The sequence below is a fragment of the Doryrhamphus excisus genome, linkage group LG10 (genome assembly GCF_037039965.1).
Source record: "Doryrhamphus excisus strain RoL-2023G ecotype Guam linkage group LG10, RoL_Dexc_Guam_v1.1, whole genome shotgun sequence".
NCBI lineage: Eukaryota > Metazoa > Chordata > Actinopteri > Syngnathiformes > Syngnathidae > Doryrhamphus > Doryrhamphus excisus.
In genome coordinates, this window is record NC_136366.1 from 4899754 (window position 1) to 4916152 (window position 16399).

The following is a 16399-nucleotide window of genomic DNA, read 5'->3' on the forward strand; positions in this document are numbered from 1 at the left end:
ATTTATTATATTTTATATATAATTATAATAATTATTATATAATATAATATTATTTTTTATATATTTATTTTATTGTACTTTTCTTAAAAGTAATTTTAACATCTCGTCTCTAAGACCCAATCTCATGTATCATCAGAGTGTCTCGTGGCACCCCTGCTTATTAATATCTCATATGTTTTCTTTTCTCTTATTATGTTTACTATATTGGGTAATTGGAGTGTGAATAAGAGGTGTTATTTCATATCTCGATTTTAAAAATAGATTGTAATATATCCTCATATGTATTATATCTTATATATATATAATTATAATAATTATTATTATTATTATATAATATAATATTATATTTTATATTTTTTATATATATATATATTTTATTGTATTATTGTATTTATTGTATTAAGTAATTTTATTTTAGAATTTTTTTTTCAAGTAATTAAAGACCAAACTACAAAAAGATTCCATTTATAAAGAAGGAAATCTACTACATCTAGAAATTGACTAATCATGGTCAGGTCTGGAATTAATATTTGGTATTTTAAGTTTTATGTTGAACTCCAAATTGTACCCCCCCCCCCCCCAATTTGAGGCCTAAATGTATTTTTGTGCTTTCCAAACAGAGCAACACGCCCTTTACAACACTTACAAAGTATCGCCGCGACCTGCCAGCGTTGGACGGTGCCAGCCCAGCACTTACAGTCAAAACACCAGCAACTATCACCAACAGGGGGAGCTCATGCCCCCCAGCCCCCACGCTCTGCCGGGGGTCCACTACGGCCACAACGGTTCGGTTGTGGCATACAAGGCGATGAATGAGGCAGTGAATGGTTATCCCCCCCAAACCGGCGACAACAAGAACCCGTTCGGACCTCCGTCAGAACGTATACCTCCTCATAATTACCCCTGTACTCTGAAAACTGAGCCCGGCGAGGCGGCGTCTCCTCTACGGAGACCCTTCCCCAGCGGGAGCGCTCCTCCCTGCTCCTCCTTCTCCCCTCAACCTACCTCTGAGGGCCTCTTCAGCAGGCTCAACGGAGTCCACGGGACGGCAGGGGACGTGGGCGCCCGGCTCCTGAGCCACGACTTCTCCTCCCTCGACATGGACCCGGAGGAAGTGAAACAGGAAGAGGTGTGGTCAGACAGCGAGCACAACTTCCTGGACCACGACATAGGCGGTGTCGCGGTGGCGCCGTCGCACGGCTCCATCCTCATCGAGTGCGCGCGGCGGGAGCTCCACGCCACGACGCCTATACTCAAACCCGACCGCAGCCACCCCACGCGCATCTCATTGGTCTTCTACCAGCATAAGTCCCTCAACGAGCCGGGTCACGGGATGGCCATGTGGGACGCCAAAATGGCCAAGCGGGAGCGGGAAAAGGAGGAGGAGGTGGAGAGATTGAGGATGGAGGAGGCGGGAAACGGAGGCGCTGGTAGGGATCCGGAGGAGGGAACAGGGGAGGAGGAAGCATGGAAGGTGATGAATGTTCCCACGCGGCAAACATGGACGCTCCCGAGGGACGGCGTCGTCACTGTGTCCCCGTACGCCCTCACGCACGTGACGGGTCCTTACAACAGCTGGACTTAACACACACACACACACACACACACACACACACACTGTGCTTATTTATGCCTTACCTCAATCAACTTGAGACCGCTCGTCTTGGTTTTAGTTTTTTCTACCTGGTTCTCATCGTGATCTTCTTATCTCTGTTCTGTTGCTTTGGTCTTCCTCGTCCATGAGCGACCAGGAAGACCAAAGTTCTTATCTTTTTTTTTTTTTTTTTTTTTTTTACTGTGAGTTTCGGTGTTTTGTTTTTGTTTGTCAAAGAGATGGTGCTTTGAAGCATTTTAAAGGTGTTCTTAAGGTTTTTTTTAAAAACTGGTTTTATATACGTATATATATAAATATATATATCTATATATATTCACGATAAAGAACAAAAACAATGTGATTATTTATTTCAGATCAGAGTGATTTTTCTTTGTAATTCCTGGTGTTCCAGCCTGTTTACTGCAAGAGTTCTATGATGGCGTACATTACGTGTTGGCGTGCATTGCAATTACTCGCTTTTTTTTTTTTTTCCCCCGTTTTCTTCTCACCGGTGCTGTTTTCACCCGGCTTGTGCAAAATTCCAAAAATGAATTGAGCATGACTCTTGCATACAGGAAGTAGAATTGCATTTTTAATTGAATGAAGTAGAATGGAAATTACAATGAATAAGTTACAGTTACAATATAGGGCTGCACGGCGGTCAAGTGGTTAGCTCGCTGTCTATATGTGCCCTGTGATTGGCTGGCCACCAGTCCAGGGTGTTACCCTGCCTCTCGCCCCAAGACAGCTGGGATAGGCTCCAGCACCCCCATGACCCTTGTGAGTATAAGCGGTAGAAAATGAATGAATGAATCTTGCACACAGGAAGTAGAATTGAAATTTGAATTGAATAAAGTAGAATGGAAATTACAATGAATAAGTTACAGTAAAGGGCTGCACGGTGGTTGAGTGGTTAGCGCACAGACCTCACAGTTCAATCCCAACCTCGGCTATCCCTGTGTGGAGTTTGCATGTTCTCCCCGTACATGCGTGGGTTTTCTCCGGGTACTGCGGTTTCCTCCCACATTCCAAAAACATGCTAGGTTAATTAGCCACTCCAAATTGTCCATAGGTATGAATGTGAGTGTGAATGGTTGTTTGTCTATATGTGCCCTGTGATTGGCTGGCCACCAGTCCAGGGTGTACCCCGCTTCTCGCCCTGAGGATAAGCAGTTTTTGTGATTCATTTCTTCCAAAAGGTAGACGAAAACCAAAACGTATGAAAAACTAAGTAATTTTTCCAAAAATGTGAACCATATCTACTTTTTATTAGATAATAATTCTAGGTTTACATGCAGGAAACAATATGAAATTGTAAATGAGGAATGGACGGAAGCTATTGTTGATGTAGACTTCCTGTACATCCTAGCAAGATTGAATTCAATGGTGTTTCTTACTTTCTTGATCAAATTGCTGAAAATCACAACTTTTTTGGGCCCCATGGTGGGTTATTTTAAAATTAAATAGAATTCGCAGACACATTTTGGGCGCCGGATTTACCAGAAAGGACTCGTTTGTTACGTGCAAACTGGTTAAAACTTTCAAAGTACTTAATTTGGGGCTGCACGGCGGTCTAGTGGTTAGCGCGCAGACCTCACAGCTAGGAGACAAGGGTTCAATTCCACCCTCGGCCATCTCTGTGTGGAGTTTGCATGTTCTCCCCGTGCATGCGTGGGTTTTCTCCGGGTACTCCGGTTTCCTCCCACATTCCAAAAACATGCTAGGTTAATTGGCCACTCCAAATTGTCCATAAGTATGTACTTAATTTGCTTTTCTTTATCCAAGTGTTCCTAATGAATTTGAATATTAAAAAAATAATAGTCAATCCGTCCATCTTCTTCCACTTAGACATAGACTCTCCAACGTGTCCAAGTGAGTACTTTAGCCAAAATTTAGGAATTTCTCTTCAGTTGCAATGAATTCCACTTCCTGTAATTCCAGTGCTTTGAATGAATTGAATGAATGAATTCCAAATTTGGATTTTTGCACAAGTCTGATTCTCACTGTAGCCTTTTCCCATACGCTATCATACAAATATTTAGTGCAGATGATTTTGTGTAGCATCATGGCTTTCCGTATCGGTGTCCGTTGAATCCTAATGGAATTATTCATGTTTTTTTTCTGGAAGGTTGCCAAGAAGCACTTTTTTTTGTTGAATTTCCCTTGAGAAATGTATATCACAGCTTTATTTTACAGTATTCCTGCATTATTTGAGTGGAAAAAATATGATACATATTTAAGGAAATTGACATTAGCATTATGATTTACTACAACAATGAAGTGCTTATCCTTTAGCGGGCACTTACTTGATATATGTTCATCTGCTGGAAATGCATTTTACCATGTCGTTCACTTGTGATCATAGGACTTACTATACATTTTATCGGTGCTTGTAAGACCTCTATTTGTTTTTTTTTCCACAAAGCACAAAGTGTTATCTATGCCAACACATTTTTATAAAATTACAAATATGATCAGCGTTTCTAACACATATTTTGCCTCTAAACCACTCCACTCAGTCATGCTCGTTCAGAGCTATCGGGGGGATTTGATTTGCAATCGAACACATCGTTCCTTTAAAGTGACGTGTCACACCTTCCTCTTGGTGCTAACGCTATAACTCAGCCTATGCTCTAATGCGACGGTGCTCTTTAAGAACTTAATGGGAGTCAATGCAAATAAAGTTGTATGGACATTTTCTTAAAAATGGGCTGGCAACAGATTGGATTCAGTTTTATTATTTAGATATCATCAGTTGCAAATCATAGTCCACTTTAATGTCTTCCACAGCAGGAAAAAAATGACAAGAAAAGACACAAAGAAATGAATGTAAGCATGGAAAACGCAACAATAATTAACACTTTTTGTTTTTTTTTATTGTATCAAGTCCACGTGGCAAAAGCGTATATAGAAAGTGTGTTTTGTACCAACCTGAAGCTAGCACCAGCATTGCAAAAACCTGGAAAAAAAAAACAAAAACTTTTTAACGCATTCAAATGTTGTGTAAATATGTATGTGACCTATATGGTTTTTACTGTACTGTGTGTAGACAATGGAGGCTCTTGTTTATTTTGCAACGGAATTACTGTACGTGGCAAAAAAAAAATAATTATATCCATTTTAGACTTGAGAAGAGACTTACATTTTGCATTCCTTTTACGGATGTCTGATCTCTTTTGGGATTGTGAAATAAAGTCATATTTATATTTTGGACACAATTGATTTTTTTTTTTTACCGTTTTGTTTTGCGGTGAAGCAAATTGATTGATTTGTAGTTTTGACGCAGGGGTGTCCATGGTAAATGAAAAAATTACTTATTTGTTTTGTCAGCGATAACACAAAGCAAATATGTTCTGTTTTGATAGCTTAGCATATATTGACCCACCATGGACTGCTTTTGGCATCTTTAATACATAAAACATATTAAAGTGGCACCAGTGTCCTTTATTTATTCTGCCTGTATAAAACAAGCATGGTGATAATTCTATTCATTTCCAGGAGACTAATTTGTACTCTTCCTCACTCCGGCTTCCTGCTGTTGTTCTCCTTTTGATATCATCATTTAGACATTTTATATCATCATTTAGACTTTTGATATCATCATTTAGACTTTTGATATCATCGTTTAGACTTTTGATATCATCATTTAGACTTTTGATATCATCGTTTAGACGTTTTATATCATGATTTAGACTTTTGATATCGTCATTTAGACGTTTGATATCATGATTTAGACTCTTGATATCATGATTTACGCGTTTGATATCATCATTTAGACATTTGATATCATCATTTAGACTTTTGATATCATCATTTAGACTCTTGATATCATCATTTAGACTTTTGATATATCATTTAGACTGTTGATATCATTTAGACTTTTGATATCATCATTTAAACTCTTGATATCGTGATTCAGACGTTTGATATCGTCATTTAGACATTTGATATCACCATTTAGACTTTTGATATCATTTAGACTCTTGATATCATAATTTAGACTTTTGATATCATCATTTAGAAATTTGATATCATCATTTAGACTTTTGATACCATCATTAGACTCTTGATATCATGATTTAGACGTTTGATATTGTCTTTACACATTTGATATCATCATCATTCAGACTTTTGATATCATAATTTAGACTCTTGATATCATAATTTAAACTTTTGATATCATAATTTAGACATTTGATATCATCATTTAGATTTTTGATATCATTTATACGTTTGATATCATCATTTATACGTCTGATATCATCATTTAGACGTTTGATATCATTTAGACTTTTGATATCATAATTTAGACTCTTGATATCATAATTTAGACTTTTGGTATCATCATTTAGACATTTGATATCATCATTTAGACTTTTGATATCATCATTTAGACGTTTGATATCATCATTTAGACGTTTGATATCATCATTTAGACTCTTGATATCATTTAGACTTTGATATCATCATTTAGTCTTTTGATCTCATAATTTAGACTTTTGATATCATCATTTATACTTTTGATATCATCATTTAGACATTTGATATCACCATTTGGACTTTTTATATCATTTATACGTTTGATATCATCATTTATACGCTTGATGTCACCATTTAGACTCTTGATATCATTATTTAGGTGTTTGATATCATGATTTAGAGTTTTGATATCATCATTTAGACTGGAGGCTCCTTGCCTACGACCGGGTGAAGAAAGGTCTTCTGCTCTGCTCTCTCATCCGCGAAGGCACCAAACATGAATCAGCCAAGGCCCAGAGCGCCCCCCACTTGTGTGTTCTCTGCAACACCACCATCTTGGCGGAGTTTGAAAGCTGATTCATATACTCCGAACTGTTGGGCGCCATGTTTGCCAAATTTGGATTGTGCCATAAGGCTCTATTTTAGGTAATGACAAGGTAAGTGAGCCATGTTTCGCAATGTCTCTATTTATAATACTAACACAATGAAATTCGCTGTAACAAAGTACCACTAATTTATTTTGTTTATGAATTCATATAGAAAGAAAAGGAAGTAGTACTTTTTAAAAGGTAATGATAAACTAGTCAGCCATGGTCGGCCATTTTTAATAGTGTCATATTTTGTAAGCACCATGTTTTGTTTGCAGTAAACCGGAATTATTCATATTTATCACCAACAAAACGAGCTGTTCTATAACAAATGTTTTTATAAAACGTACACCCACCCATCTAAATAGTGCGTAGTAGGAAAGCGGTCGTGTTTGGCTACTGTCGGCTCCCGTAGGTGACTGGCTGCTGTGACGCAGAGGGCTTAACCGACAGATCAGTTCTACTGTCAAGATGGCGACATCGGAGCCGGTAAGTGGAGTCAAAGCTAACTGAACTATCCGTGAATTTACACTCAAAAGAAGCATCGCACACTCGCTGTAGCCGACCTATTCGTCACTTAGTGACACACCGTCGCAATACCATGGAGTATTTGAGGGATAATGTCTGCGGTTTCGTTAGCAGTAGCGTACTTTAGCGTGGTTCACTGTTAGCATGTAGCATCCACTGCAGGGAGGCTTGCCTTGACTGGACTGCGTTCATTCAAACTCTATTTGTGTTACTGTCTTAAAAAACATGATTGTTACATAAATTAGCATCTCTTGTTTTTAATCAGTTTTGTGAGAACATTTAAAATGAACATGGTCCTCGGTCTTTAATTAAATCAGTGACACGTGTGTATCGCTTGCAGTTAGCCGAGCCCGTAAGCTAACATTCGAAGCTAACTAACTAATAAAACACACTGTGGCTAGCTTTGAGTCGCACAAGAAAGAAGTCAGAAAGAAACTTCGGTTTGTTTCAGGAAGTGCTCTTTATTTCCAGCAATCAAAAATAAAATGCTTACACTGTACAAATTAGATGCGTTGGTCTAGTCATGAACTCGCGAGAGTCTCCGTTAACTCGCCGACTTACTCACCCCTAGATACATGAAAAGGAAACCAGGTAACGTCCTTCATTGAGACTCGAGTTGTACTGATTCGGGTACTTGTCCGAACAGTCGATGTCAATCATGAACGAATCATTAAAAAAGAAATGACGACGTGAGCTTATTTGTTTGCCAGTTTATGAAGAGAACTTAAGAGGAAAGTGATCATTTTGCTGTTGAATTATGTATGTAGATATTTTATTATAATATAGCAGTGGTATATCAAATTATATTACAAGGTTGCACTGGGTTACTTCAATGTAGTTATTGGAGAAGTTTCTTGCAAAGTATTTTTGTAGGGCTGCATGGTGGATGAGTGGTTAGTGTGCAGGCCTCACCCGAGTTCAATCCCACCCTCGGCCATCTCTGTGTGGAGTTTGCATGTTCTCCCCGTGCATGCATGGGTTTTCTCCGGGTACTCCGGTTTCCTCCCACATTCCAAAAACATGCTAGGTTAATTAGCGACTCCAAATTGTCCATAGGTATGAATGTGAGTGTGAATGGTTGTTTGTCTATATGTGCCCTGTGATTGGCTGGCCACCAGTCCAGGGTATACCCTGCCTCCCGCTCGAAGACAGCAGATGAAAAGCAGTAGAAAATTAATGAATATTTTTGTACATAATGTTATATTTATACATTTTTTAAATGTTTTTTGCAAAGAGGCTTCATTTAGTTTATTTTGAGTTGTTTTACATGTAGTTATGTATGATTAACATATATGGAATACATGGTGCATTTTTATATACTGAACCACATGGACTGTATAAAAATAAACACCCCCGCCGCACACACGTGCAAAACTACAACCCAAGCGACGCATCACAAGGCGAGCTGCGTAACCCGCTACAATACAGTTCTGAATTGAACTCCTGAACCGAAATAACTTTGCACAATGTTTACGTAGGTGAACCTGTATTGACATTATAATTTTTTTTTGCTGTTGCCATCTTCTGTTATCTTTTTGTCTTGTGCTTTCTGCCGTTAATCACAGAAGATGCAGAAAGGGTAACTTTTGAACTAATAGACTAATCCATAAAGGCATCCAACAACACGCTTGCTAACTCCATAAGACCAGAGCCACAAGTCCAAAGAAAGTCAGTGAATTATTGGGATCGTTTTGAGGTGACTGCCCTGCCCAGGCCGGTGATGCTCGCTAAAGGCCGAGAGTGAGGAGAGTTTATCGGCTGTCATGCTAATAACAGTGTTCCTTGTGTAAAATGGCAACTTTTGTGATGCAGTTCATTAAGTACAATTAAAAAAAAAAAAGTATTTATAGAAATTTGATGGTGTGAATTATATTTGTTTGTGCTGCCACTGTGCAAATGGAATAAATACCCATTGCAAAGGCATTTGGAGAAATTAACAGGGCAACTAGAAGCCAACCAAGACTGTATACAATGGCGTCGCTACTATGAATGATGATAAACGTAATGTGGAAATGGCAATGTGCAAGGCATTAATGGAAGTGCAGGTCTAAAAAAAAAAATTGACTAATATCTTCGAGTGTCATTTCAAAACACACCTGCATTGTTTTGTGACCAGGTTGTCATATTGTTCAATTGAACTTTTCTTAAAATTGTGCATGGTCTCTCTCATGGACTCCCCTAAAGACGACTAATCTGCATGGTGTTAATAGACCGTCCATTTGTGATCATATTTAATTTTTGCCAATGTTTGTTTTTTGCCTGTGTAGAAAGCACCCGAAACTGAAGAGCCACAACCACCACCACCGCAACCACAACCCGACTGCCAAGTTGTGAGCCAGGAACCGTACATCAAACACCCCTTGCAAAACAAGTGAGAACTGAAACGGCTGCTTTGTCACATCATTGTGTAACGATCAAGGTGTGTGGCGATGCCAAATGTAGGTGAATGTGGTAGGGGGGAGAAACTTATAGAATATTCTCAACTAACTAAGCATCACAGAGATGTAGACTTTTTTTCCCTTTGTGGCAGAGAGGTTAGCATAGCAATTAAGGTAACCGGAGTACCCGGAGAAAACCCACGCATTCACGGGGAGAACATGAACTATGGAATTGAATCAGTCATTCTGCCGGTATCTGACCCATCGGATATGAGTATGGACTAATCTACTTTAAATCTCCTACCTAACTACCTTATTTTTAAGTTATGTTGATTTAAATCCGTTTTTATTGAACTTTTGTCAATAACTAGCACAACACGGACAACTGCAGAGAGAACTCCCAAACATTATATTTACAAACGCATCACTTATTATGCTGATTTGTCGCTAAATACAGTGGAACACTTCCAAACTACTAAGACGTGAAGCAAATATTCTTTGGTGTTCCCTGTTGGAGACCACCGTCTAAAGCTACACCACATTGTTTCGGTTGCACAAGTTCGACACAACTAGGGTTTTGCTGACAAGCCATAAGAATTATAAGACGAGCGCTCTTATTTTGCAGTGGTGTACCATTACATATAGCGGAAATGCTGTACCTGCACGGGAACCCAACAATTCCACAGCAACAGTGAGCAAACAATTGTGAGCTATGCAGGAATATTGTTTTGTTTAGCTGACTTGATTCTCTTGAAAAGTCGCTTCTGGACCATTCTGCTTGTCCAGCCTGGACCAGGCTTTTCCCGTGTGCCGGTGTAGACTTGTGCCGCGTGTGGTTATGGTTTCACAGGTAAGACTGCGGCCAGGTAGCAACCGGCGTCTCAGTTAAAATGTAAGAACAGAGATGTGGATAATGTTACTGATGTTAGTCACCCATTCTGTTGTAATAGAAAATTAGTAGGGGAGGGGGGGTAACGATTGACCGATCTCGATTTATGGTTGCCAATATGATACAAGGACATTGGTTTATTTTGAACAAAACGATCCGATTGGTTGGGTTGGTTTTGACCCATGTATTAAATCAGCTATAAAATATTCATGTCTTGGTTACCGTTTTAGGCTTCCTCATCCATGAAAATGTTGGTTTTAATACTTTGTCACTATACCCCTCCATTTCTATTTCCAAAAATGGTCAAATGAACCTCAAAAGAATCATATTAATAAATTGAATTATTTTGTTACCTGGCTATTACTGAGAGCTATAAAACATATCTCTTAAATCAATTAGTTTTATTTATTTTCTAATTTTAGTATTAATTACTAAAGAAACATCTATGGCGTTCGGGTGAATTTTGACCCATATATATTAATATGTCAAGAAAAGGTTATTGTTTTCAGCAACAGTATAAACTGAAATCAAAAAGCAGAACAGGTCCAGATCTTGGTTCACTGTACTTCTTGCCATTCTTTCCATGATCCAAATTGGAAATGTGAATTCACCTCACATGTCTGGATCATGTTTTTCTGCTGGTATACTGAAAAAAAACGGTCAAAATGAGAATCCCCTGAAGCTTACATGATGAGAAGAGGAGCTGGTTGTCATTGTTAATTGGCTAATTGTACACTTCTGATTTCAGTTGTGGCTCAAAATATTGCTTTATAGTTATATTATTATAACCGGGTCGAAACCGACCCTAACAATAAAGTGGTCATAATTTCAACAAGACCATTTTAAAATGTAGTAAAAATTTATTTTTGGGTTTTATTTTGTTGAAATAGAGTTTCCGGACAAAGTCAAAAAGCCTTGATGAATTAAACAAATGTTATGTGATTATTTTTATGCATTAAAATGTAAAACACAAGAAGAGGGTTATATTGTTTACATACAGTGATGGTGCATGTGGTGATACCAGAGCCTTCACGGACGTGGGTAGGTGGGTCATGCGTCGGAAGGAAGGAGGTTGCGGGGGGGGGGGGGGGGGGGTTGCAGGGCGGTTCACAGAGTTCAGCCCATGGCCTCATGTTGCCCCGAACCCTCCCCTGCTGGCTCCGCCCCCCCACAAACACATGAAAGAATACCTCAGCTGTTGTAAACAAAGGCTTCATTTATGCTGCACTTTTCTCTTTGCCTTTGCATTCAATGCATGTTGCTCGTTTTTTCTAAGACGAAACCATTTTTGTCCCGAGGGGGTGAATTCTTATATCTAAGATAAGATATGCCTTTTACTCCCACGAGGGGAAATTTCAGGTTTACTGCAGCAAAAGTACAGTAACGCACACGAGTATAGCACGAAGCGCACAAGAGCAGATAGCAGTTTTTATGATGGGTGTGAGACCTTGTTCACCATATGAATGTCTTGCTGTCAATGGGCTATAATTCATTCTCGAGCTGACTGCTTGTTTTCTCCCCCAGATGGGCCCTGTGGTATTTCAAAAACGACAAGAGCAAAAGCTGGACAGAGAATTTGCGTCTTATTTACAAGTTTGACACAGTGGAAGATTTCTGGGCGTAAGTATTGTCTTCTTTTTTTTTTGTCATTTCAGTACCATTCCGCTAAAGGTGCTATAACTTTGGCGTCCTATTGGATGGCGGAGTGAGTCACACAAGTGACTGTTGATCTGTTTTTTACTCATGCCTCCACACAATAGCAAAAAACAGTCACTTGTTCCCCTGTTTACGCTACACAGGGACGTGTACTTTGTGTGTTCACTTGTGTTGTTTCAAATTTAATGTAGTAAATAACAAGTCTGAAACATTTAAGTATGACAAAAATGTAAGAAAAGAAATTGGGTCGGGGGCAAACACATTTTTTCCCGCACCACTGTACACCACTGAACACTGGACTGTTGGCGGCCATCATTAAGGATGACGTAGACGTTTTAAGGAAATGGAGAAAGTGAACCTATTATGCTCATTTTTCGGGCCTTTTGTATTGAGTTGTGGACTCCGATAGAGCAGCTACACGCAATAACCCACACAGGAAGCTTTCTAGATTTTCCAGAATCTACACCTATTCCGGTTGTGTCTCCTTGGATTTCCAAAACGGTGTGTTTTTGTTTTATTCCACCCATGGCCCGCCTCCAGGCACAACCACTCCACTGTGATTGGTCCCACTTGGCTTGTACAGCTGGCACGCCCATATAAGGAAGTCACTGGCTGGATGGAGGAGTGACACTGTGAAGGAAAAAAAAAGCCATCCCAAACGTTCTGATCTGAAAGTCTGGCATGGTTTAACACCCGAACACATCATAACTACATTTATAGGTCAGGAAAACGGGAAAAGCATAATTGAATAGTAAATTTAGCATCACAGTCCTGGCAGATGGCTCCACAAGACCAAAGTTTATATCTGTGTACTTTGGGCTGAGTTCATAATATGGGTTATAAGCTGTTAGTTACCAGCAGGCACAGCCAAGGACGGCTATTGGGGAGCTAACGTGCACGCTGCGCAATGAGATGGTCGTGAAGGCCGGCGAGAGAATGTATTAGCGTTATCAGTTATTTCCGATGAATTGTCAAAGAGGACAGAAGAAAACGTAGCAAAACAGAAAGGAACGCTAGACCTAGCGTTAGCTTTTCCAAAGGAAAAAACAGTCGACCAACGGAGAGACTTGCCAGGCGTTGCCGCCGGGCGTTCTGTTCGGGCATCCTAACCCACCCTTTTGTCCAACTCATCACCTGATCAGATGATTTCAAAAGTGTTGTCCGTCTTCAGTGTTCCCTCATGTTTGTCTTGCAGGTTGTACAACCACATACAGCAGCCAAGCAAACTGGGTGTGGGTTGTGATTATTGCTTATTCAAGGTAAGCTTCCCCGCCGTCAGATTGGTCACTTTGAGCACTTCGGCGTCCACGCAACGCTTTTCCTGATGGATATTTGATCTTCCAGGATGGGATCAAGCCCATGTGGGAGGACGACAGGAATAAACTGGGGGGTCGATGGCTGATCACCCTCAACAAACAGCAGAGGCACAATGACCTGGATCGCTACTGGATGGAGACGGTAAGAAAGGTTCTTTTCTTTTTCGTTTACGCTTTAGTCCCTCGCTACCTCGTGGTGGCATCGCTAGAAAGAAGGTGCATATTTGATCAAATTGTACTTGGTATCCGTCAGGCATTTTGAGCATCAATGAATTAAAATACAAATCCAATGTGGAAGAAGCGTTCTCATTGTGTATTATACAGTGGCCACTAGGTGGCAGTAATACTTCAGCACTAGACTCGATCACTGAGGTTCCACAGGGAACACATTTACTTATTGCTTGGTTACAGTAGCTCAATTGTTTACTATATTGGGTAGTAGGAGTGGAAAGCCATTCAATGGTAATGGTTTAATTTCATTTGAACTTGCATCAGATTACAATTGAATGCATCACATAATCAGTTCACAGTTCCACATGTCCAAAAGGAGTAGGAAGAAGCAAAGCTTATTAAATCCTACCCCTCCATCTGGTACTTTTACAATCAGTAACTGTTACATTTGTTCACTTCCTGCTTTCCTAATTTACGTTTTTTATTTTTTTTATTTTTTGTGACGTACCGAAGCACAAGGTGATATGACCATCCAATGACATAATGGGTACCATAGTAATTGTCAATATAGTGATATGTATAGCACTTCCTGCTTGCCTAATATAATTTAAGTTTTAATTTTTTTGTGATTTTTTTTTAAGGTTTTTAATTATTTTTTTATAATTAAAAAAAAAATTGTCACGTACCGAAGTACAAGGTGATATGACCATCCAATGACATAATGGGTACAAGGAATCTTCTTCATTTTCTCCGATTAGATCTACTCCAACCCCTGGCAAAAATGACGGAATCACCAGTCTTGGAGGATGTTCATTCAGTTGTTTAATTTTGTAGGGAAAAAAAGCAGATTACAGAAATGCCACAAAACTCAAGTCATTTCAAACTGACATTTTCTGGCTTTAAGAAACACTAAAAGAAATCCAGAAAAAAAGTTCTGATAGTCAAAAACTTTTTTTTTTTAGATCAAGCAGTAGGAAAAAAATATGGAATCGCTCTGTAAATGTCCATTTCCACAACGAACACCTGCACCAAATGAAATCTGCCAATTAACTAATGAAAAAGTATTATGTATTGTATTATGAATGTTTAATTTTTTTATTTACCTCTGTGGTTTTAATAAGACTCGTGGCTTTTTGTCATGATTTTTGAATTTTTTATTTTTTTTTAATTTCAGAATAATTAATGAGACACTTTGGCTAGCCTTATATGAGCGCTTGTGTGTATTTGCAGCTCCTATGTTTGGTCGGCGAGTCGTTCAATGAGGCGAGTGAAGACGTGTGCGGCGCCGTGGTCAACATCAGACATAAAGGCGACAAACTCGCCATCTGGACGAGTAACTGCCAAAACAGGGACGCCATCATGACGATAGGGTGCGCCATTGCCTCCTCCCCCTCCATGTCATTTTCACATTTACCAAGTTGACCTTTAACACCTATCTGTGCCTTCCTCCTCCCCACACAGGCAACTTTATAAGGACTGTCTGAAGATCCCCATCAAAGCCATGCTGGGCTACCAGTCACATGACGACACGTCCAGCAAGAGCGGCTCCACCACCAAGAACATGTACACCGTTTGAAACACTCATTTCAACTGGCTTGCAAGCCCACAAGTCCACATCATCATCATCATCACATTTAACATTCGGACTCATCCACTACTGTCGTGTTCTTCCCTTTTAACCGTCTGGCCCATGTGAGCGAGAGAACACAATTTCCTTTTTAGCATCGAAGAGATTAACGGCCGGGTCCTCCCCTAGCGTAGCTGACAGTAGGTTTTTGTTTTTTTTTGCAGCTGGTGGAGAACAAATGATATCTAGCTACCTAAAAGGGAGATGGTTTGCAAAAGTCAGCACAGCGCAGTTTTAACTTGGTGTACCCTCTGAAGAACCACACAGGCCCTACTGGCTTGAAAAGGTTCTAAACAGGTTCTAAACAAGGTTCTTACATTTATTTATAATGTATGCATTGCGGTTGAAAAATGTTTTTTTTTTTTTTTGGTTAAGGTTAAAAAATGTGGACTACTGCATATCCATGCCTTTTTTTAAATAACAGTGTACCATAAAAGTAAAGATGCTGGCAGAAGGAACTATGTATGCTTTTCACTGTCCTCTTCCTAACGACGATAACACTCCTTGATGCACATTCACAATATCGGCCTACAGTATCTTTGTTATCCCAGGATGTCTCTTTTGCCTTCTCTCAAGTAAAGGTTCAGTGCTTTGCATTAAGTCCCGACGCCTCGGCTGTTTTTTTTATCGTCCTTTTAAAAAAGCCACTTGAAAGCAGAGATAAGCCCTCCCATTGGCCAGATGACACGGATGTTAAGATTGCATCTATTTCCAGGACTATATGCTCAAGGTGGGTCGACACTTCTTTTTTTTTTTTTAGACTTAAGTTTTTCTATCTTTGTTCCAAGATGTCTGAATTTGTCCCAGTTTAACAAAAAACATATTTGATCAAGGATAATTACAGCTTTACATGCCTAAAACAATGTCAACAATTAAAAATTAAGTCAGTACTGTACATGTCTAATGATGGATGAGTCATGACCGAGTCGTTCAAAACATGAGTTGTTTTTTTTAAGTGAACCGGGACTCGCGGGTATTCTATTAATGTTCATTTACCCTGCTGCTGATAGCTACATTAAAAAGAACAAACATGGTATTAATTATGTAACTGTTACTAAAACTTCATGGACTCTCCATTTCCTGTTTCTGTCTGAGCTGCACGTGAGCCGAGACTCATTAGACTCACTCGACAGCCAAGCAAGTGAATCATGACTCTGACATGGCCTCGTGGGTTTTAGTGATTCGAGTAGGTGGACTTGTTGCGCATGTGCCAGTTTCTGTGATGACGAAACCCTGCATTGAGCACTGAATTATACGTTGACGTCACCGCCATGAGCATACACTTTATAATAGCTGATTACAATATATTGTCATATTTTCATTGCACTTTCAAGTTAAAATCAGGTCTCATCTGGTTCTTGTTGACCAGTGATTCCCAAAGTGTGGCCCCCTT

General features: G+C 39.5%; 2 protein-coding genes across 2 annotated transcripts in view; both read left to right on the forward strand.

Annotated features, from left to right (window-relative positions):
• Positions 1-4812, forward strand: part of tet1 (tet methylcytosine dioxygenase 1) — a 41775-nt gene extending 36963 nt beyond the window's left edge. Inside the window, exon 13 of the mRNA XM_058054181.2 lies at positions 621-4812. Coding sequence (XP_057910164.2) covers positions 621-1585 — 965 coding nt within the window. The 3' untranslated portion in view covers positions 1586-4812. The remainder of the gene's footprint in view (positions 1-620) is intronic.
• Positions 4813-6835: 2023 nt separating this feature from the next.
• On the forward strand, positions 6836-15929 carry eif4e1c (eukaryotic translation initiation factor 4E family member 1c). The gene is made up of 7 exons (XM_058054312.2): positions 6836-6930; positions 9237-9340; positions 11761-11856; positions 13088-13151; positions 13237-13350; positions 14610-14749; positions 14841-15929. The coding sequence occupies exons 1-7, from the start codon at positions 6913-6915 to the stop codon at positions 14953-14955; spliced, it is 651 nt and encodes a 216-aa protein (XP_057910295.2). The 5' UTR covers positions 6836-6912; the 3' UTR covers positions 14956-15929.
• Positions 15930-16399: the final 470 nt, after the last annotated feature.